This window comes from Rattus norvegicus, chromosome 17, assembly GCF_021556685.1.
Source record: "Rattus norvegicus strain SHRSP/BbbUtx chromosome 17, alternate assembly SHRSP_T2T, whole genome shotgun sequence".
NCBI lineage: Eukaryota > Metazoa > Chordata > Mammalia > Rodentia > Muridae > Rattus > Rattus norvegicus.
The window spans coordinates 19,706,392-19,729,338 of record NC_141550.1 but is presented as its reverse complement, the minus strand read 5'-3'; the positions used below and the strand labels follow the sequence as shown (position 1 = coordinate 19,729,338).

The 22,947-nt window shown below is 47.1% G+C and overlaps 2 protein-coding genes across 23 annotated transcripts in view; one reads left to right on the top strand and one right to left on the bottom strand.

The window, feature by feature from the left end:
* The window catches only part of Jarid2 (jumonji and AT-rich interaction domain containing 2), a 180,033-nt gene extending 168,585 nt beyond the window's left edge, over positions 1-11,448 (top strand). For all 13 annotated transcript variants that reach the window (XM_087591528.1, XM_087591523.1, XM_087591529.1 and 10 more), the window contains 8 exon segments: positions 70-140; positions 749-863; positions 3,393-3,498; positions 3,856-4,038; positions 4,494-4,624; positions 4,989-5,172; positions 6,588-6,695; positions 9,645-11,448. In XM_087591528.1, the coding sequence (XP_087447654.1) occupies positions 70-140; positions 749-863; positions 3,393-3,498; positions 3,856-4,038; positions 4,494-4,624; positions 4,989-5,172; positions 6,588-6,695; positions 9,645-9,797 (1,051 nt within the window). In that variant the 3' untranslated portion in view covers positions 9,798-11,448.
* Positions 11,449-11,894: 446 nt separating this feature from the next.
* Dtnbp1 (dystrobrevin binding protein 1) overlaps positions 11,895-22,947 on the bottom strand; it is a 90,849-nt gene continuing 79,796 nt past the window's right edge. For all 10 annotated transcript variants that reach the window (XM_087591441.1, XM_087591446.1, NM_001037664.1 and 7 more), the window contains 2 exon segments: positions 13,014-13,157; positions 11,895-12,268 (listed from right to left, as the gene is read on the bottom strand). In XM_087591441.1, the coding sequence (XP_087447567.1) occupies positions 12,021-12,268; positions 13,014-13,157 (392 nt within the window). In that variant the 3' untranslated portion in view covers positions 11,895-12,020.

Below are 22,947 nucleotides of genomic sequence, written 5' to 3'. Positions count from 1 at the left end.
TTGGCCACGTTTGGGACTAGATGATACTCTTCTCACCAGCTCTGACGGCCCCCATCTTTCCCTCCGCAGGCATGGATGGAACCTCACTGTTCTCCCCAATAACACAGGGTCCATCCTGCGTCACCTTGGTGCTGTGCCTGGTAAGCATGACCTTATTAAACCTCACACTTGTCTTCCAGCTTTCATGAGGACAAAGCCGGGCTGGCCCACTACAGAGAGGCCTGGGGCCTTGGGCACCGAGTACAAGCATTGACCTTTTGACTTTTGGAGGATGCCCACGTGGCTGAGGAGTCTCGTTCAGTGTATGGACACAGCTTTCCAGTCTGAATTCTGACTCCTAAAGGCTGGTTTTGCTAGCAGCCACCATAGGTGTTCTGAGAAGTGAAAGCTGCTTCTGATTTAGGCAAAGCCACCCCATGGGGGTTCTGCTTGTTATGAATTCATTGGGCCTGGAAAGGGAAGCCTGAGAGACACACCCCCCCCTCCCCTGTCTAGGAACCATAGATCCCACCTTGCTCACTGTGGGCAGCAGCCCTTAAGCCAGGCCTCTCTTCCCCTGGAACTTTGCACACTCATTCTCCACTTAAGTGTCCACAAATACTCAGCCCGAATATAAGACCATCTGTTGCAAGTGGGGAAGAGCAGGCAGCTTTCTCTTACTGCGTTATATCTGGGAGAGGCAGAATCCCTCATAATTGCTGTCACTCTGAAGGACTGTTGCTCTAAATGACCTCTCTTTATGTTGTAGGAGTGACTATTCCCTGGCTAAATATTGGCATGGTCTTTTCTACCTCATGCTGGTCTCGAGACCAAAATCACCTTCCATATATCGACTACTTACACACTGGTGCTGACTGCATTTGGTGAGTACGCCCAGCAGCAGGTACAGCAGCCTCAGGGAGCTGTGAGGGGCAATGCTCCTGTAGGGAGAAGAGATGTGTTTTATCCCTAGCCAGTGACTGGGCTTTCACTAGTGCTTCTCATGTTAGAGGCTGCTGTCTGGTGAATTGCCTGCTTACTCTGCATTCTCACCCCTCCCCCCACCCATTATATTTTATGGAGTTCTTACAGTGATTTCATAACAGCACTCATAAACAGCGCCATGGGGGAGACTGGTCTGGGTGGCTTTACCTGAGTGGGCCTTTGTTTGCAAGACCTCCAGAGCTAGTGTACCCATGTGATGCTGGTCAGAAACTGTCCTCATGAGGTGTGTGACACAGTATCTTCTCTTTGTTGGACCTCTACTCATGGCTGAGCTCTCTGGTTTCTGTGTTGACAGCTGCAGATGGGGGTTGACTGCATATCATAGGATGTCCTATCATCTCATAGTCTCGCAGCCTGCCGATCTCATGGTCCTCTACCTTAACTCTGCTTATTGGCCCAGAGGGATGATGAAATATTCTTTCTTAAATAGAATCTTCAAATGACATTTCCCCAGGAGCCCATGTGGCAGCAGCCTGCTACTGTGGTGTAGTCTGCTCATGACCTGATGGAGTGCTGTGTGCTGAGTGTGAGCTCAGGAGATACAGTGGGAGGGACCTGCTGGGCTGAGGCTGTGGTGTAGGCTGCCATGTGGAACCAGATCACAGTGGTCGTGAGGCAAAGGCAGATGGCAGCTGTGGAATGTGCCACACATGTTCTTGTGACATGGTCAAGTTCCTGCCTCGTGCAGATGCTCTGGTGGTTGGCACTGACCTGTGGCCAGGCATGTGAAGATGTGAGCGTTATAAGCAGGGTTTCCATTGCTGTGAGGATTCCCCTACAGTTCCAAAAGCAAGCCGAGGAGGAAAGAAAGGAGTTATTTTATTTGTCTGATGCTTCTATATCACTGTCCGTCAGCAAAGGAAGTCAGGACAGGACCTCAAACGAAAACTGGAACCCAGAGGCTGGAGCTGATGTAGAGGCTGTGGAGAGGTATTGCTTACTGGCTTGGTCATTCTTCTTTCTTCTTATAGGGGTAGCCTGACCTACAATGGGTTGGGCCCTCCCCCATTAATCAGTAATTATTAAAATTTCTTGTAGACTTGCCTACAGCTGGATCTTATAGGGGCATTTTCTTGAGGTTCCCTTTTCTCCGATGACTTAGCTTGTGTCAGAATGACATAAAATTGTCCAGTGAGTGTGAATGCAGGTTTGTTTTTGTAGCTTGAATGTGTCGTTGGAGGAGTTGAAACTTGAGAGTGTGTGGATGAGTCCTATCCCTGGGGTCATAATGACATAAAAGAAAGCAGAGCCAGAGATATGATTGGTTTTTACTTGCTATTTCAGTCACGAGTCAGTAGTGGTACATATTGGCTTTGATATAAATATTTGGGTAAAATGTGCCTGGTACCTTCTGAAACCAAGATTTGCCACAGAGATAAATTGCATGATACATGGCTGAATATTGGAGCTGTTGTTTGCCAAGCTTATATAAGGTGCTGTGTAGGTATGGAACTGAGTAAGGGGGCCTGGCAGCTTTGTCTTTGTTCCCGTGATCACAGTATTGATAAGGGGCTCTGGCTTCAGCAGCCTCAGGTCCTTTTAAGACCCCAGTGTATGTGACAACCATTTGCCCATTTAGACTGCTGGCCCTGCCCGGTGCCTGGCTCTCTGTCAGTCACAAGTAGGCTGTCCTTCACCAGACTGTTGCTCTAACCATGTAAAGTAACCCAGATAGTCATGTGCTGTAGTTGATACTTTTTTGGTGGCAGGCTACCTGAGGTATCGAGAGAATGTCATGAGTGAGTGAGGTCTATCTAGATTGTCCCCTTGACTAAATCACCACATTTCCAGCTTTTTCTCCCACTCTAGCCTCCTTCCTGTCTTCATAAGGTGCTGTCTGTCTGTCTGTCTGTCACAGACCCACAGCTCTCCCATGTAGGCTTCTACCCTCTGTCTCTTGAGTGTCGTTCTAACAGAGGCTGGGTTCTGACATCAGTAGAGACAGCAAAAGTCCCCAAGTCTTTGAGGACATCCCCACTTTTCTAACAGTTGCGGCTTTGGCTGGTTATGTGGTTGGTGTGTCCCCCTGACCAGTAAGTAGGTTCGTAGTAGTAGGACCTCTAGGTACTATGTTTTCCCATCATGAACAGCATCAAATCTTGTTCCTATACTTGAGAACTAGGCCATTCTTGGCAGCATCAGAACTCACCCAGGATGAGGGAGCGTGCAGTTGTGTCTGTTTCTGATTTATAGAGGACTTCACTATCTGGTTTTGGTTTGGACTTTTGGCTCACTCTGTGGGGCAGATGGAAAGTGAGTAGTGTGTAGAAGGCTGTGCCTGTGGCTTGGCTGTGTGCTGGGCAGAAGCAGCCAACAGCAGCAGGGCAGGGCACTGGGCCAGCCAGCTCTCCAGCCCAGCTGCTCCACAGAGGACTCACCAAGGGGCTCTCGTGTTTCCAACACCCCAGGTATTGCATTCCTGCTGAGGAGGAGAACAAGCTGGAAGATGTGGTCCACACCCTGTTGCAGGGCAATGGTACCCCAGGGCTGCAGATGCTGGAGAGCAATGTAATGGTAGGTCTGTTACTTGCCTACTCAATGGTTTAGGGACTGAAAGGGATTCTGTTGTCAGCTCCTGACAATGCTGGATTGGGCCTGGATGTGCTCCAAAAGGCTTTATTTACGGGCCTAAGGAGGAAGCTGTGTGCTCACCATGGCCTCTGCCTTGCTAGAGAATTGATGTCAGCATTAGGCTATCATGATTGTCTTGATATTTTCTGAAGGATTATAATAATCTGGTTGGTTAAGCAGTCCCCCCATCAACTGAACTTTCACATAACCTTGGCTGGTGTCCTGTGCCATACAGCAGAGGGGCTGCCTCGCAGGGCCATAGTGGGCATGCATCCATCTCAGTTGGCACTGTCTCCCCAGATCTCCCCAGAGGTGCTGTGCAAGGAGGGGATCAAGGTCCACAGGACTGTACAGCAGAGCGGGCAGTTCGTTGTCTGCTTTCCTGGATCCTTTGTGTCTAAAGTGTGCTGTGGTTACAACGTCTCTGAGACTGTGCACTTTGCTACTACCCAGTGGACGAGCATGGGCTTCGAGACTGCCAAGGTAGGCAGAGTGAGCAGGCATCCCGTGGGCACTGATTGATGTACAAACTGACACACAACCACAGCCTCTGAGGTTGTCAGGGGTGGGGTTGCAGATCCTTGGAGCCTGGAACTTGAGAGGAAGAAAAGTTTTTTGAGGTTTATATTAAAATGAAGCTTTTGACTTCCAATACTGGCCATCCCGTAGTTGTGGGAACCACTCAGAAATGTAGAAGATAATCCCTGGATCTGAGTATATTGAACTTCTCTGCTCCTTCTGAGTTGTGGTTCTGCCTCATGCTGGCAGAGAGGTGCCAGCACTTTTCTTAGAATCTTGGTACTATTCTCTAGGTAAGCAAAATGGTTGTACAACTAATCACATTAATGTAGGTCCAACGGCCACTTTAGGAATTCACACAATTCATCTGCCACTGCAGTCGTGGAAATAGATCCTTGTAAAGGGGGTTCTTCTTTCAGGAGATGAAGCGCCGCCATATAGCTAAGCCATTCTCCATGGAGAAGTTGCTCTACCAGATTGCACAAGCAGAAGCGAAAAAGGAAAATGGCCCCACCCTCAGTACCATCTCAGCCCTTCTGGACGAGCTCAGGTAATGTAGACCCAGGTCTCAGGACCTCAGGTGAAGGAAACCACAGAACTAGCTGCCTGGTTGAACAAGCAGATGGCGGACGGGTCCTTGAAGTGCAGGCCTCTGAGGTCCATAAGGACTGGAGCTTTTCCCCTTTGGTCCTCTGCTGTCCTCCTGTATGATACTGGGAAGCTCTTGGTGAGCTGATGATGTTGAAGAGTGTGGTCCCAGCTGTCATTCCTGTGCTCAGTGCTGAACTTGCCCTCTCTAAGCTTTAGGGTTCACAGTATAGAGAAGGCTTCTCTCCCTGTGGCTGTTGTCCCTTTAGCATGGATCAGGTGTTTGTTCATCCTCCTCATTCATGGCGCCTGCCCCTTATGCACAGGGACACAGAGCTGCGGCAGCGCAGGCAGCTGTTTGAGGCCGGCCTTCATTCTTCCGCACGCTATGGCAGCCATGACGGCAGCAGCGCAGTGGCGGATGGGAAGAAAAAGCCTCGAAAGTGGCTGCAGCTGGAGACTTCAGAGAGGAGGTGCCAGATCTGCCAGCACTTGTGCTACCTGTCGATGGTGAGTGGATGTGCGTGGGAGCCCAGTGTGGCCAGCCCATCTTGGCCACAGCACCAGGCCTGCTTCAGGGCTTCAGGCAGATCCTGGCCTCCTCACAGTATGGTATATTGTGTTTTATTCCACCCAGTGGCCCACCCCATTGGTTGTAGCACCCACATTCCCTTTGGGAAACACCTCATTCGTTCCCAGCCAAACTCTCTGTGACTTTAAATTCTAAGGCTGGCAGTAAAGATTAACGCTGGTTTTATTAATGGGTAACAAATGTGAATTGCTCATAACCACTGAGTTTGTGGTTAGTCCTTGGAGCCTTCCAAACCTGTTGTTTTTAAATTTTTGTTTGCATGGAGGCTTCTAAGAAAAAGCCCCCAGATTTAAAGGCCCGCCAAATATTTGCATCCAAGTGTTGAGACCATTGTTCCTGTTTCTTTCATACAGGTGGTAGGACTTAAGGACTAATGAAAGATAAAGTACACAGGCCCTCCCCTTCGTGTTAGGCCCTCTAGGGTCAGTGGCTTTCCATGTTGTCTCAGGTAGCAGAGTACACTTTAATCGCCTTTTGGTGGCAGCAGCACAAGTGCCTTACTACCAGCCCCAGTGTACTGGATTCTTGAAAGATCCCCCCCCCCCCCCCACACACACACATACCCACACCCTCACACCATTCACACACTCCCTTATGTTTAATGTTCTTTCATCAGCTCTGTTGCTGGGCCACGCCTAACCCTCCGTGTTGCTAACGCCGCCTGAGTTATTACTAAACCTATACTCCATCTTTGCTACCCTAGACCCACTGAGGGGCAGGCGGGCCACTCTTCCCCAGTCTTACATGGTTGGTGTGCAGCTCTCGAGCCTGGATCCTTTTCCTACATGGCCATCTCCATCTCCTTGCCCAGGAATTCTCAAGTTCCTGCCCAGCTGGCAACTTTATTCCCCAGTCCGAACCAAGTTGGGGCAGGGACCCTCAACATCTTACATGTGGGATTCTTGTTCAACTTAGGGAGCCCAGATCACATAATGCAAGCTCTAGGCCAAATCCACCACTTCATGGCCCTCTGTTGTATTGGAGGGGCATGTCTTTTTCAAAGGGGTCATGGCATGTCTTCTGGAAGGGGGGACAGGGCTGCAGTACCCTGCAGGTCCTCTGGGGTGCTAATTATCAGGAGCCCCGCCAATGTATTTTGGTCAGAAACTCCCCAAGTCCTGACCTCTCGGCCAGTGCCAGTACATTCTGTCCCATCTCTGGAGGAGAGCTAAGGCAGAGGCGTTTCTCTCTCACCTCCTTCCCCTCCCACTGCCCTAGTTGAAGATCGTTGCAGGGTTTCTTATCAGGTTGTAATGTTGTGAGTCCCTGAGCCAGGTTTGGGCAGATGTGTGGGCAGACGGCCTTGAACTCAGCTTGAACACGTTCTCTGCAGGTGGTACAGGAGAATGAGAACGTCGTGTTCTGCCTGGAGTGTGCACTGCGCCATGTGGAAAAACAGAAGTCTTGCCGTGGGCTGAAGCTGATGTACCGCTACGATGAGGTGTGTTCTGAGACGACTTAGCTTAGTGCCTAGCCACTCTAAGTGGAGAACTGTAGCTTGAGTGAGTTCTCAGTGTGTCTGTCTTCACCCCCTCAGCACTCAATCTACACATTCTTTCTTGCCTTTCCAACCCTCTTTCCATGTTCTCACTGACTGCCAGATTTCAAGCTTACTCCATTCAGCAAGTTTATTTCTTACACAGGAAGTTCCTGATTCCAGAGGTTGCTCTCTAGAAGCTGCTCACTTACCTTGACATTGCATTGCAAAGCAAATTTTTGCTGTCAGGACTACAGCGCATTTTCTTCTGGCTCCAGAGCCCATTCCGTGTGGGTCAGAGAAAGCTGCCATGAAGGTCACTTTCTGGCACCACTCTGGTTGCTCAGTGGCTATACTGTCAGCCATGGAAATCTCCTGTGGTGGTTCTGCATGCTAGCTTTCCTTGCCAGACAGATTCTACAGCGTGCTCTCATGAGGCCTTGCTTCTCCTGACCTTGTATAGCTTCTCCTGGCTGCCAGATAGCCACTGGCGGTGCTGTCTATCTAATACAACAGGACTTAGTGGATAAAGTACTGGTTCCCAGGATCTGCCTTGTCCCAGTCACTAAGGAAATGGAGGACTGTGATTGGCAGTCTCATGAGATGCAGGAATGTGAATTTCAGCACCCCTTGGCCCTTGTCTGCATAGCCAGGAAGCATGCAGAAGGACCTGCTGCAGGACTTTGTTGGTTGTGGACTGTGTGTCAGTGGGGCAGGGAAGGGGGATCGGTTGAGCCCAGGACTTACAGGCTGTGATAGTTGATCCTGTTTTTGCATCTCTGAACAGCACTTAGCATCTCAGTTGGTCTTCTAGCATCTGGAGTTATGTAACATAAACACTTCCTTGCTCCCCGCACCCTGTCTGAAGTACTGAGATATTTATGCTGTCTTAAGCCTGCACTGCAGATAGATGCTTTTGGACTCCATAGTCCTTCTAACTCCTCTTGGGGTGGAGGAACATCTCAAACGCCATCCCTGGGCTCTCGCAGGCCAGAGTCCCTATGCTGGGCCGTGCTAACCCTGCTCTGTCTGACCAGTGCTGCACGCCTGGCTACCTGGTGCCCTTCAGGTTTCATCTTTGGACAGTGCCCACCATCGCTGTGTTTCCCAGCTCTGCAGCAGCACATCATCCATGTGGTCCCAAGCTCTGCCTTTTAGATTCTCAGGCAACAGAGTCTTCCATGCTTCCCCCACATCCCTCCTTGGCTGTGCTCCCTGAAACTTGACCACGTAGACAAAGGTGCCTTCAAGACCTTTACATACTCGTCCCATGCTTGCTGAGGCTGGTTTCCGAGGTTAGAAAGCAGAAGGAGGAGGTCTATTTGCATCCGTTTTGTTCAGTGGCAGTAAAGTAACTTAGTTCTGTGGTCCCTACTTGGTCACATGAACAGTAAATGACACAATGTGCTTAAAATTCTCAGCAATGAGTGGGAATTACTGTCTGGCTTCCTGTATGTACCACGGGCGTCTTCCAGCTAGCTAGGACACAGAGTTGGCAGCAGTGGGCCGGGCCAGGGAATGTACATCGGTGCACATGATCTGCACAAACAGCATGGAAACACTTGCGAAAATGCATCCTACAAACTGAGCAGTGGGTGGGCAGCCACCTGGTCTTGTAGGTCAACATTTCACTGTGACCAGAGTCCTGAAAGAACACTCTTGTGGTCTGATGGCTAGTCAGGAAAAGTCATCTAAGCATAAGATGCTACCCTCTGCCGGAGGCTTACTGTAGTAAAAGAGTCAGCACTAGTCCTCACTTGAGTTCAACTGGTTGGATCGAGAAATGTAATTTATAGGATCAATACAACTCTTAGTTCAAGCCCTGTGCAGCCCACTGACAGCTGCACTAAAGATTGCAGACCTGTTCCTCCCACACCCTCATACTCTTGCTTTTTGCCTCCTATGCACTGTGAAGCTCCAAGGAAGAGCAGGGCTTTCAGGATCCCAGGCCACTTGTTAGAACCTTAGACTGCCTGCCCAAAAGACAGCCAGGCAGTGTTTGTACTGCCTCTAAGGCTTTCACAAAGGAGGAGTGAGTTCTGAGGAGGTCACTTTTCCTGTCCTGCAGCTGCTTTGCAGAGGCAGAACGTTGAGACAGTTCTCAACTACGTTGACCTCAAGAGTCTTTGGTGCAGGCACCTCCACACCTCACTCATGGTGCCAGGTATCCAGGTTTCCTGCCTATGCTCTCTTGTTTCTGAGATGCCCTTCCATCGTCCCAAATGTTTTCTTCTGCTGCTTCAACCTCTGGAGAGCTCTGATTTCAAGTTTAGGCTCAGCTATGGATACATATGGATGCATGGTTCTCTTGGATGAGTAAACGGCTATATAGTTGTCTCTCTTTCCCTCTCTAACGCAGAGGTCACCTGATAATGTCACATACTGGAGAACTTTCACAGTGTCACGCTGTAATAATGCCTCATATTTGGATGCTGTTCTTAATTTCTAGATTTGTCTTGTCATGTTGGCCCTCAGAGATAACTGCAGCCTCAGTTTCTATATGAAGCAGTTTCAGGAGATGGTCTGCTTCCCAGTGTAGAGGCGGCTGTTTCTCCTTTGCAGGACAGGCATTTGAGGTCTTTGTGGAGAGTTATATACACGTGAATGCAAGGAATATACATGTGAATGCAAGTAAACCAGGGGCAGAGGTGTCAGATCTCCCAGAGATGGTGTTAGCACAGTGGTGGGCAATGCTGGGTGCTGGGAGCCCAAAGAGGAAGGCGGCATGTGACACGCGACACTTGTCAGCAGTCCCATCAGCCCCAGGAGTTTCTGTCCTGTTCACAAGTTTTCTGCATCTCTGAATCCTAAAGCCATTTAGAAGCCTGACAACACACTGGTAAGTCATAGGACTCGGTGCCTGGGAGTCCTCTGCTGCACTAACTCCATGCTGTCTGTCTGTCCTCCTGCCAGGAGCAGATCATCAGTTTGGTCAACCAGATATGTGGCAAAGTGTCTGGCAAACACGGTGGCATTGAGAACTGTCTCAACAAACCCACACCAAAAAGAGGTCCCCGCAAGAGAGCGACTGTGGATGTGCCGCCATCTCGGCTCCCGTCCTCATGAAGATGCTGAACCCACGGTCACTCACTTCTATATTTTTTGTAATTACTATATTCTAGTTTGGAGTACTTGCTGTAGGATACAAGCTGTCTTTGCACTAGCTCTAAAGAAGAATTTCTTCTGGTTTTAGAGAACTGATTTTGTTTTAGCATTAAACTGTTGAAGTTTTGTACGTAGACACCTAGGTCCTGCAGTCAGGTTGGAAGCTGCGTGCACTCACTGTCTAAACCCTTGAGGGCTGGATTGATTTGTGTCGCCCCACGGCTGAGAAAAGCCTTTTTTGTTTGTTTTTGTTTTGTTTTGGTAACTGTTAAAGAATAAAGGCTTTTTAACCCATTTTTGAAGAGGGTGAAGTTTGGAGAACAAGTTTTAAAACCATCAGTCAGATGAGATTTTTTCTAGTTTGGAAAAGGGATAGAGGACTCTCACACACACACACACACACACACACGAAAACTTGAAATGGCTTTACTTTGGCTGTCTTTTCTTCTGACATTGCGAGGGGAGTTTGTAACTTTGAGCCCCGTTTGTTTGGCTGGGCGGCTATGGCAGCTGAAGCGAAATGTGAGGTTTGAGTGACGAGGTTCTCACACCAGCACATCACTATGCATCCGCTCGAGGAAGAGAGAGGACAAAGACTGCCTGCCTTGGAGGGTCACTGAGGGAGACCTGTGCCTGATTTCATTAGGAAATCCATTCTGTTATTTTTTTTTTTTTTGGTGCTGTTGGCTACTTTATCAAAAACAAAAAACCCTTCGATAGCATCCTTGAGGAAAGAGGAAAACAGCAGTTGACTGTAAGTGCTTCCCTGTCATCCACGTGCAATCTCCTGACATCCCACCTCCATCTCTGCTCGTGTCCCTCACACATCAGCATTAATCTCTGTTTCCCACACTTGGCCACTAAGTCTGCAGTTGTTTTGAATGTGAAGACACATCTGTGCTCATCCTGTCTGTTTTTTCTCTTCATGTTTTAACAAAAAAGAAAAAAAAACAAAAAAAAAAATCCCATCCCTTTTGTACATACTCCTGTAAATTGTTTTAAATACTTGAGCCTTTTCTCGGTGGGGGGAGGGAAGGGGTGAGAAGATGAAGAAAAAGCCTTACATTTCAGTTTCTTCATCGCTGGATTGGATGCTTACAGGGTTTTTCTTGTAACATTTATAAGTGCTGCTTACATCACTCAACAACAACAAAACATGGTAATGGAGTAGCTGTTGCCCTTCTCCGGTTGTGTGTACAGTATGTGTGGAATAAAAAAGGGAAACTGTTTTCACAAGCTGTTCTTTGTTTCATAATTGGATCAGTCCGTGGCTGCCCATATTGCACTGAGCTTGCCAGTGGGGACTGCCAGGGACGTCCTCGGTCGGATCCACGTGGGTGGTGGTTGTTGCAGAAGACTGAACTGTTGGAATATTTAACGATCACCTAACAGTCGAGTGTTTCCCAATGTGGTTGTCCAGTTCCTATGGCCTTGCTGTGTACTTTTCCTCTTTGACAGTAAACTCTCGCCTATGGCTTACAGTTTGACATTTAATTTATTAGCGCTGCTCTGCACCCTCCCGCAGGGAGGTTCTGTGTGGTTGATTGCCCGTTCTTTGTTTACTTTTCAGGTTTGTACTACAAGGTTTAATAATAAAAACAAGTTTTTTGGACATTTCGTCTGTCTTGTGGACCGTGAGGGAAGGGAAAGGGCTTTGGTCAGTGGGGCCGGGGCTACAAGTCCTCTCTCTGTGCAGAGTCGAACTACAGGGTCTCCCGGGCTGTGGCTCATGCCCTGGGCACCTTGAGAGAACAAGCCAAGTTCTGCCTCAAGTTAATTTCTGCTGAGGTGCAGGTTTTAAGTTATTGGTAGCAGGTTTTCTCCTGGTGGTGATAGGTACAAAGCTATTATGCCTTTCAGATCCCAATTTGACCACTGGTGGTTATGCTAACCAGACTCCACTCCCCATTATGGTAAGACACGGAGCCCATGTAGCCTGGCCTAGTTCCTATTTCCTTCAAGCCCCTCCCTCTCCAGTGGACCTCCATACCTGTGTTCCTCTAGGAATTCTTGGTCATATCTGCTGTTAAAGCTCTCATACTCACCGGCTGCACAGTGTTTAGTCCATAGCTTTATTGTGACCACTTCTCTAACAGTTCTCACATCTCATTAGCAATTGTGTAAAACCAAAAAACCCAAGCACCTGGCTTTGTAGGAAGATTCTGCCTACAGCTGAGAAGTCACTTAAATGTCCTGAGTTGAGTCACACTGGTCACTGTCATCACTGACACCTGGGGTGGACTTTCTGTCAGTGTTTAATGTGACCAAGGCCGTGTCCACTTGTACCTCCTCTTCATCAGCCTGGATGAGGGGAGCATCAGCAGTGTCCAGGTCAGTGCAGGCAGAGGGTGAGGCAGGTGGCTGGGACGCTGATTCTGAGGGATTTGGAATCTGAAGATTCATTTCATTCTGACTGGGGTTGGATTCCATCTCTGTTGAAGAAAGTAGAAAAGGCCTCCCATTGAAGCCAACTGTCTGAGATCTGACCACAGCCTACTATCAGGACCACAGGTTAACAGGCTGGCTGACCACATATTTTATACTGTGACACAGTAAGACCAAGAACTCTTTAAAACCATGCAAGGTCGGGTTTTAAACACTGTGTTTAAAGGCTAAGGGGGTAAAAGTCTTGCAGCAACCCTTGATAACTTAGGGGATTCTTAGTTTCTTAATTCCTATTCACTGGTGCTAAGATGCAGTCAGAATTACTTGGCCCTTTAGCAGTTCTCCAGTTTTACAAGGATTTTCAAGGAATCAAGATTTTTACACATAGCCAGTCAGTAACTAAATCATTCCTGGCTCTGCATAGGACTGAGGAGGATGAGTTCAGAGGAATCGGACCCTCAGTACTGTGTGCCTGTAGCTGAGGCCTGAGGGGTGGTAAGAAACGAAAGGACTGCATTAGGAAAGCTGTTCAAGGTTAGTCCTGGACTAAGGAAGCAACTGCTCAGTGAACATGAAATCACAACGTCAGAAGTGGAGTTCCACCACACAGTAGAGCTACCATCGCCCCAGTCCAGTGGCATTGCTGGGACCTGAGACTGCCTCACTGGAGGTAATGGGATTGGGTACACAAGTTAGGACAGCCTACATTCATGTGCCTCACTACATATGGGAAAAGGCATTCGTGAAGAGGCTGGGCTCGAGATGTGACCCTAGTGTGGTCATTACTCTTACCCAAACCAGGGGATATCACAGTATTGTCCTCTCCGCCAGAGTTCAAGAAGACATCGAGCGCCTCCTGGTCAGAGAGGTCCATCAGGTCCATCTGCTCCAGCACGTCCACATTCACTTCCATGGAGGACATGCTGCCCATGGGCTCTGAGAGTACAAGACATTGCTTAGGCCAATGACACGGTGTCTACCAGTTTGTGCCACCAGTAAAAATGACTTTCCGGTCTTAAGCTGCCCTAACTTACCTTTCATGCAGGTCGTATTTGGATGCAGGGGTGGGTAGGAGCTGTTCTCATGGGTTAGAAGGGAGTCAAGAAATTCCATCCTATGTCATCGTAACCAAAAGTGCAGTTTTTATGGCGGTAGCATGAGCATAGCAGCTCATGAGCAGGAGTCGTCAAGGTCACAGCCCAACTACCAGCCAAGAGTAATGCTAGGAGTGAGTCGGGGCCTGGGTTTCACAGACAGGAGATAGCTACAGGGTGGGTGAGGAGCAGCACAAACCTCAGCCTGGAAGGAAGAGTGTTGAACTTGCAGGAGAGGCCCAGCTAATCACGTGGAAATGAACTAGGCCTGCCTAGCCTAGTGACTCACATCTTCATTCCCAGCACGGGAGGCTGAGACTACAGCATGAATTCATGCCAGCTCTGGCTATGTATCACACTTTCCCCAATTTTGTGATTCTCCTGCCTCAGCCCTTAGAGTTCTAGAACTGTAAGTGAATGTTCACAATTTATTCAGAACTGTTATTACTCTGGTTTTAAAAAAACTGTCCCAATTGAAGTAGAAAAACTTTCACCTAATTTGTCTCAAGTAAGTATTGAAAATATTTATGAGTATTGAATATCAAACTGTCAAATACAGCAAAAGTAGAATCCCAACAGGCTTTGGATGCTTTATTACAGAATAAAGAAAATTGAGCCATTATTTCCGATAGAAAAAAATGGTGCTTGGTGCTGTTAATCTTAGCACTCTCACAAGCAGACCTCTCAGTTTGAGGTTGGCCTGGTTCCAGTGAGTTCCACAATATCCAGGGTTATGTAGGGTCTTAGCTCAGAAGAAAGACACCCCCAGAAGTCTGATTCTGCCCTGCTTCAAGTGCTGGAAGCACAGGCGAGCACTGCCATGCCTGGCTACAAAACTGATTTTTGCCAATGCAAAGACTGAGCAGTGGCATGCTGATTAATGTTCCCTGGAAACCAGAAACAAAACACTAGCCGGTGGTCCATTCAGTGTCTAGAGCATGCTCATCTACTCAGGAGAAACAGATGTGTTCCAACACAGAATTGCGAAACTTGGTCAGTTGTGAGTCTTACAAACACTGCAATTACAATCAAACGTCAGACTAAGTTTATTGAAGAACTTGAAACAAGAACAAACAAGGGAATGGAGTGGGGTGGGGTCTATTGTCCACCAAGACTCATTGTCTGCATCAGAAGCCGGATGCTGTCCTGTGTAATGTACAGAGTTCAGTGCTCTCAGCCACTGCCTGTGAGATCCGGTGTGGCACCTTTAATCCACTCAAAAGCAAAGTCTCACCATGTCCTCAAGCATTGCCAAATGTCCCTCATAGTCAAGCCATTACTTAAAGAAGTCACAAAAATCACACTGTAATATCCTAATCTGTAGCTTTAAAACACACGGATGTAAGGAGAGACACTGCTTTATCAGAGAACTGAAAGTCAACATCTAGACTTAATGAAAGAAAGATAAACAACTTACTCACAAAGGCTAATGACCTCCACAGCCTGATGGTAAGGCCCCACTCCGGGAGAGACCACTAATGTCACTGTGCATTGGAAATCAAGCTGGTGCCCATCTTCAACTGTACTGACTAGCACGGCAGTAATGGTGCTGGAAGGTACTTTGCACTTAAGAGTGGTTTGAATGAGAATGGCCCCCCCATTAGCTTATATATTTAAATACTTGCTTTCCAGTTGGTGAAACTGGAGGATTAGGTGGTGTGGCATTGTTGGAGGTGTCACTAGGGTGGACTCTGTGGTTTCAAAATTTCACACCATTCCCAGTTGTGTGTGTGTGTATGCACTACTTAGGGATCAAGATGCTCCAGTCCCGGGGCTGGGGATTTAGCTCAGTGGTAGAGCGCTTACCTAGGAAGCGCAAGGCCCTGGGTTCGGTCCCCAGCTCCGGAAAAAAAAAAAAAAAAAAAAAAAAGAGAACCAAGAAAAAAAAAAAAAAAAAAAGATGCTCCAGTCCCATGTCTGCGTGAATGATTCCAGGCTCTCAGTCATGACAGTCATGGAATCTAACCTGAAACTGTAAGCCTCTATCACAGCACCAGAAAAATATGTAAGACAACATGCTACAAGAGGAGAAAATAGTCATCAGTGTCACCCAGCAACAATCCCAGTGAGCTGCCTGCAAGATGTGCTGGTGAGAGAGTGGCACGGATGTTATGGGAGTAACGGGAGTAACTGACCACTTCTGAAAACTTAGCTTTGAGGCTCAAATAGCTAATCTCGAGATTGCTACAGTAGCGCCAAATCTGAGACTAGATAGGTCCCAACCTAGAGGGAAAACTATTATGATCATGCCACAGGGACACAGCAATAAACTACTAATGACTACATTGTTACACGCATAGATCACTGCTCCACTCAACTCTACATGAGAAGCTTAGATGGGTGTTGGACAACATGCAGAGAGTATTCAGTCCTCAGTGGGGTGTCCTCTTCACATCCCTCAAGACTTAGACATTGACCCGGAAGAAGAGTTAGGGGTGGTGCTCGACTCCAGGGACAGCACCTTCCAGTCACAACTGGACTAAGACACATGAACTCACAGATAGTGGCAGAAATGCACAAGACCTGCTCAAGTTCAAGTCAGACAAAAACCAGCACAGAGAAGAGGAAGTGGGTACAAAGTTCTGCCTCTAACCCAGAAGCTATTTGTGGCTGCTACCTGCTGGGAAAGGGGGAAAATCAGTTTTCTGGAGTGTGGTTGGTTATACACTCTAGGACAGACACGCCTGTGCCCAGGAGTGGTTGGCCAACGCAGACTCCATGTTGTATGGGTGTGTTTGTTTTGCTTTGTTTTCCTTTTCTTTTTTTCAGAGCTGGGGACCGAACCCAGGGCCTTGTGCTTGCTAGGCAAGTGCTCTACCACTGAGCTAAATCCCCAACCCCTTGTATGGGTGTTTTATTAAGAATTTGTACTTTTTTTTTTTTTTAAATCAGAGAAATAGAGGGAAGGAAGGAGGGAGAAGAGAGACACATGAAGTTTTGGGGATGGAGTGGGTGAATAAGATTGGGCCCTAGAGGATCATATATTTCTATGTTCAGTGCCCAGTTGGTAAGCTGCTTTAAGGATTAGGAAGTACGGTAGAGTCTTTGTTGGAAGAGGTATGTTACTGTGGGTGGGCTTTAAAGTTTCAAAAGTCAGTCTTACTCTGCCTGTGGGTCAGACTTACTTAATTCTGTTGAGCACCTATTTGCATGTAGCTATGCTTCCCCTGTGACAACGGACTAATCTCTGAAACTGAAGCAAGCCCTCAACCAAATGCTTTCTTCTCTAAGAGGTGTCATGGTGTCTCCTCACAGCAACAGAACTGAAGGGGACAGAAGTTGGTACCAAGGAGTGATGTACTGTTGTGACAGGCTTAACCATGCTACTTGTTAGTGGAATGTAGACTAGGAAAACAGTTGAACGCTTTAAGCAGGTCGTATTGGGCTATCCTAGTAATAGCATAGAGCATGTGCCATGGGAGATGTGAACCATGGGGGAATCAAGAGGTTTTGAAAAGGAAAAATACTATCAGCTGACCTAGAAACCATTCTTGTGATATTTTGGCATAAAATATGTCTGCACCTTGCCCTTGTCCTAAAATTTTGTCAGAGTCTAAATTAAAGAGTTTTGAATTAGGGCTGGAGAGATGGCTCAGTGGTTAAGAGCACTGACTGCTCTTCCAGAGGTCCTGAGTTCAAATCCCAACAACCACATGGTGGCTCACAACCGTCTGTAATGGGATCTGATGCCCTCTTCTGCTGTGTCTGAAGAGAGTGACAGTGTACTTATATAATAAATAAATAAGTCTTAGAAAAAAAAAGAGTTTTGAATTAGTGGCATTAGCAGAGGGTGTGGTTGTTAGTAATTAGTTTTAAGCATATCTTCAATGAAAAGAGCAAACACAGCAAAACCAAATATAAAATGCACAATTTGAGGAGTGTCTTAGGGTTGCTATTGCTGTGAAGAGACTGAGGTAGCTCTTAGGAAGGGCAGAGCTCTACGTAATGATCCCTAGGCAGCAGAAGGTAGTTACAGGCACACTGGGTTGGTGTAACCTGAGCATAGAAGACTTCAAAGCCTACCTCAAAGTGACACACTTCTCTAACAAGGCCACTCCTACTCCAAAAGATTTAACCATTCAAATATATGGCCATATGGTGGCCATTCCTATTCAAACCACCACAAAGAGAAAAGGACCACCAGGAAATATAATGTCTAGTATTCAAGGAGATAACAACTGTAAAGAAAAGCCTGAAGCTAAATAAAATAAAGCCAGTGGTGACCTAAAGGCAAACTTTGCAGCAAGCTAAGCTTCTGACTTGTGGAAAAAAGAATTTAAGGAAAGCTTAAGCAGTAAAGGAAGCCATCAACAAAAGCTTATGCAAATGTGAGTCAAGGAGGGCCCAGGTTCTAGCCCAGCAGCAGGAGAACTTGGCAACTTCAGGTATATCGTTCTCACTTTAGGATCAGTAAGGATACAGGAAAGGGTTGTGAAATCTTCCACAAGAAAGAAAAGCTGCTGAAGTCTTCTGTGTGCAGAGGAGTCTCTGCAAGGTCACTGCATGAAGCTGTGAAGGGGAAATCTGATTAAAACCCCAAGATGATGTAGATAGCAGAGTCATGGGATGCCTGCTGTGACGGTTTGTGTATGCTTGGCCCGGGGAGTACAACTCTTAGGAGGTGTAGCCTTGTTTGACTCAATCTCTGAACTTCACAGTAAGCCAGCCCCAATTAAGAGTTGCCTTGGTAATGGTGTCTCTTCACAGTAGAAAAACACTAAGACACCTGCCGAGGAGAGCCTGCTAACAGGCTATGGGCAGCCTAAGAAAGAGAAGTATGTTGTAGTCAACAAAGACAAAAGGGGCTGGGGCTGCAAAGAGCATTTGGACACTGGGATGGTTTGTATTATGTTTAGCCAAGGGAGTGGCACTATTAGGAGGTGTGGCCTTGTTGGAGTGGGCGTGTCACTGTGGGTGTGGCTTTGTTACCCTAGTCCTAGCTGCCTGGAAGTGAGTATTCAGCTCCTCCAGCACCGTGCCTGCCTGGACGCTGTCATGCTCTCACCTTGACAATAATGGACTGATCCTCTGAAACTTCTAAACATGACTGAGGCTTCTAAAGCTGGACTAAACGAGTTTTGCGTTATGATATGGTCATGTCTATGTGCTGAGGGCGTTGAATGTGGCAGGAGGGAAGTAGGTGGATCTGGAAGGGGAAAGAGTATTAATAAAATACAGTGTAATATTTTTTAATTGAAAAAAATGAGCAACCTAAGAAATTAAAACCTGAATATATCACTTCATATTAGTTAGGGTGAAGGAGACTGCAACACTATGATATGTCCCCAGGGATCCCACCAAGAGCCGTGCAGCTAGGGAGCTTGTTGGCTGGTATAGATAGATATGCTGAGAAGTAGCTGACAAACACAAAATACTGCCCCAAAAGCAGCAGTTCTCAATGCGGTCCTCAACTGCAACCTAGAGCTGTAGGAGTTAGTGTCCATGGGAATCTGCTCATGACGCAGCACGTGCAGTGTCATCCCACATCTTCACGGTCAGATAGCAGGACCCAGCTCTGTAAGGTGGACACAGACACTTGAGGGTCTCTGAAAGCTAATCTGTGATGATCGGTTAAAATGAACTCACGAACACACCGCAGGCCTCGTCTGTAAGTTGTGTCTAGGGAAGATGAACCAAGGTGGGAAGACCTGTCCTACAGTGGGGTAGTCCCATCTTGTGCACAGGGGGTCTGACAGTGAATGGAAGACAAACTGGCTTGCTCATCTGGCTACTCCCACCCCCACTCCTACCCCACCACCTACCTAACGTGTCTTCTCCTCCAGGATGGCCTCTTGACCTATAAATGGAAGCCCATCCCTCCTGTGGATTTTTGTCAGTGTGAGGAGAAAAAGGACTAATGCAATCCCCATGCCAGTACTGTTTTTAGTAACAAACTGGGAACAAGGATTCATATTCATACGAAATGAGGGTTATATGTATTCCGTGTAAATAAATTTAACTATAGAAATTGAACTCAGTGGGGTGTACTCATTATTCAAGGGTCTCCCAAAGCAAGCTATAAGCTAACACCTTACTTCTATAAAAGTATGTTTTATTGTTTTGTTTATTGTGGTGCTAGAGTTTGAACCTATGGCCTCATACATTGAAAACAGCCCATCTGTGTATCACACACATGCAATGTAAAGGCTGTCACATCTGGAGGAGAGGGAGGTGGACATGATCAGTGTCTTAGGTTTCACTGCTGTGCCGAGACAGCACGTCATGGCAACTCTTACAAAGGACATTTAACTGGGACTGGCTTAGGGTTCAGAGGTTTAGTCCATTACTGTCACTGTGGGCACCATGGTGGTGGACAGGAAGACATGGTGCTAGAAACACAACTGAGAGCTCTACATCTGGATCCAAAGGCAGCAAGAAAAGTGAGCCGTACTAGGCCGGGCTTGAACATCTGTGACCTCAAAGTCTACCTCCAGTGACACACTTCCTCCAACATGGCTGCACCTCCCAATAGTGCTGCTGCTCCCTGGTGACCAAACCTTCAGACACATGAGCCTATGGTGGCCAATTCTATTCAAATCTCCACGGTCAAGAAGGAGCCGCAGTTCTGACTGGGCTGGTGAAATTTTATTCTACCATAGATACTAAGGAATCCATGAGTACTAAAATTATTTATGCCTTTGAATCCTTCCTGAAATATTCTGTCATATTTTCTTTAAAGATCTAAAGCAAATATTAAAACATGAAGTCTGGAAATGTCTTTTTTAAAAATACCCCAAGTACTTCTTTAATTAAAGTGAAAACCAATAGTGATCACAATAATGCAGAGTCCCGTAAGGAGCTCTGAGAGTTAGTAGCTTTGTCTCAGAGGCTTCTGTATTGCAGAGCAGGTCTGGGACACCGAGCTCAATCATGGAGTGGTTCACCTGTTTCTTCTACCTTTCCTCAGCTGGATGTCAACATCTGCACAGCACAAACACCTCAATCTTTCCTGGTACCCTCAGTGCACACGAACATCAGAAATGCTAGTCTAGGGGTAGAGGCAGCCCTAGCTCCAGGGGCCTTAATCTGTCAGCACGGATCCCCATAAAGTTGAAACCTGGGGGCTGGAGAGATGGCTCAGTGGTTAAGAGCACTGACTGCTCTTCCAGGGGTCCTGAGTTCAAATCCCAGCAACCACATGGTGGCTCACAACCATCTGTAACGGGATCCAGTGCCGCCTTCTGGTGTGAATGAAGACAGTGACAGTGTACTCATATAAATTAAATAAATAAATCTTTTCAAAACAAAACAAAACAAAACACTCGAAACCTAACTTGGAGCAAGGAACTAGGCTGCATGCAGAGCAGGGCATCTCCCAGAGATCTGTCCATCCAAACTTAGAGGTAAGGTCGGTCATCTAAATCAAAAATCACAAAATCGGGCTGGAGAGATGGCTCAGCGGTTAAGAGCACCGGACTACTCTTCCAGAGGTCCTGAGTTCAATTCCCAGCAACCACATGATGGCTCACAACCATCTGTAAAGAGATCCGATGCCCTCTTCTGGTGTGTCTGAAGACAGCTGCAGTGTACTTATATATAATAAATGAATAAATCTTTAAAAAAAAATCACAAAATCAAAGCAGATGTTCCCTGAGAGGTGATGTTGGGTGCAGGGGACTAGGACTGAAGCCAGGACTTTGCACAGCCCATTGGGCCTATTGCACTGTGAGCTGCAGGCCCGTGGTGGCCTGCCCTAGGGCCTGCTTCTGCTCCCTGAAGCAGGGGCTTCCAAGCTCACCATGGCTCTGGAGCTCACAGCTGAATCTGCACCCTCTCCTGACACATTTCTGGATAGAAAGTTTTGTGGCTTTAATTAAAACTTGAAGACAAGTTCCCATTGCTATTTCTGATCTTATGGACTTGCCTACCCACAAGAGACTGATGTTATATTGACTGATGTTCTAAATTAAGGACCACTTAGCTCCCCCAGAGCTGGAGAGGAAGACCCTTCCTGAAGTAGTGCTGGCCTGGGTAGGAGGCCTGGGCAGCTCGTCACAGGTAAGACGCCTGATTCCTGTTAACAGGAATGTTTCCATTCTAGCTAAGGCAAATGTGTTCTACAGTGCTTGCCTGAAAGATGCATGTAATGGAAACAACTGCCTGGATTCTTTTTTTAATTTAATTATGAATCATATCCAAATATGTTCTGGCAGCTTGAAGAGAATTATTCTTGAAATGTTCAAAACCATAGTGATTAACCCACTGAATAATGCTTCATACAACAAGGACCTATTGTGTGCCTTCTCCTTGCCAAGCGCTAGCCTCAGACTGCAGCAGTACCTGGTCCTAGCTGGCCTCTGCCACGCGCGTGGCAGGCAGCCAGAGAAGAGCGCCTCTGGAGCCATCAGCACGTACTCATCATCATCCCACAAGGTCACCCGTGGGTCATGTCCTCCTGAGACAGAGGAACATCTCAGGGAACTTTCTCTTCATCTATGCCTCCTCTGGCCTTATGACAGACATCCAGGATATTCTGGGCCAAAGTGAACAGGGTAGAGTTAAATTTCTCAGCAACAAAGAGTTCTTACGATGTTGCCACAGTCCTCCAGCACACTAGGCAGCTTTGCTAGGGTGGGTATTATCTGTATAGATGGAATGGCTAAAGTTAGTCCCAAAATTAATTTGTTGAAATGCTAATCTCCAATACGAGTACTTTAAGATTGGATTTTCAGGTAATTAAGGTTAGAGGAACTCACGAGTACTGGGACCCAAGATAAGATCAGTGCCCTGTAAGATACACAAGAATTAGAGGTGTGGCCCTCAGCCTCTGCCTAGCATGTTCTAACACCAAAGATCAAATAAAATCAATTAATTAATTAAAAATAAATAGATACCCGATTGTGTTGGCTTGAATAGGTATGGCCCCAGTAAACTCCTGTATCTGAATGCTTGGCCTGTAGGAAAGGGGGCTGTGAGGAGGTCTGGCCTTGCTGGAGCGAGGGTGTCACTGTCACTGTAGGAGAGGGCTCTGAGGTCTCCTATGCGCATGCTACACCCAGTGTGGTACACAGTCCCCTTTTGCTGCCTGGGGATCAAGATGTAGAGCTGTCGGCTCCTTCTCTAGCACCCTGTCTGCCGCCATGATGAGAGTGAACTAAACCTCTGAGCCTGTACTTTAATGCAGTTTCATTACAGCTCCAGTTAGACGGCTTCCTTTCTAAGAGTTGCCGTGGCCGTCATGTCTCTCGACAGCAACAAAACCCCAGCTAAGACAGACGCTAAGTAGCAGGGACTAGGGTATCGCTCTGATAGTCCTAATCATGTTTTTGTTTGGTTTATTTTGGACTTTGGGACTCTGTGTTAGGAAAGTGATGTGAATGCTTTAGGGATGCTAAATGGGCCATACTAGTAAGAGAATGGAAGATGGCAGTGCTGAGGGTGATTCGAACTGTAGGCCTGACTCAAGAGGCCTCAGAGGAGAAGAGGTTTAGTAACCTAGTGATTATTCCTGGGATATTTTGGTGAACAATATGACTCCTTTGTGCCTGTGTTCAAAAAATCAGACTGAAGCTAAATTGAAGAGTTTTGAATTAATTGTATTTGCAGACAAGATTTCAAATGAGCCTAGTTTGGACTGTGTCCTGTGGTTATTAATGCCATGCTTGCAAAGATCTATAATGAAAGGGGGCACG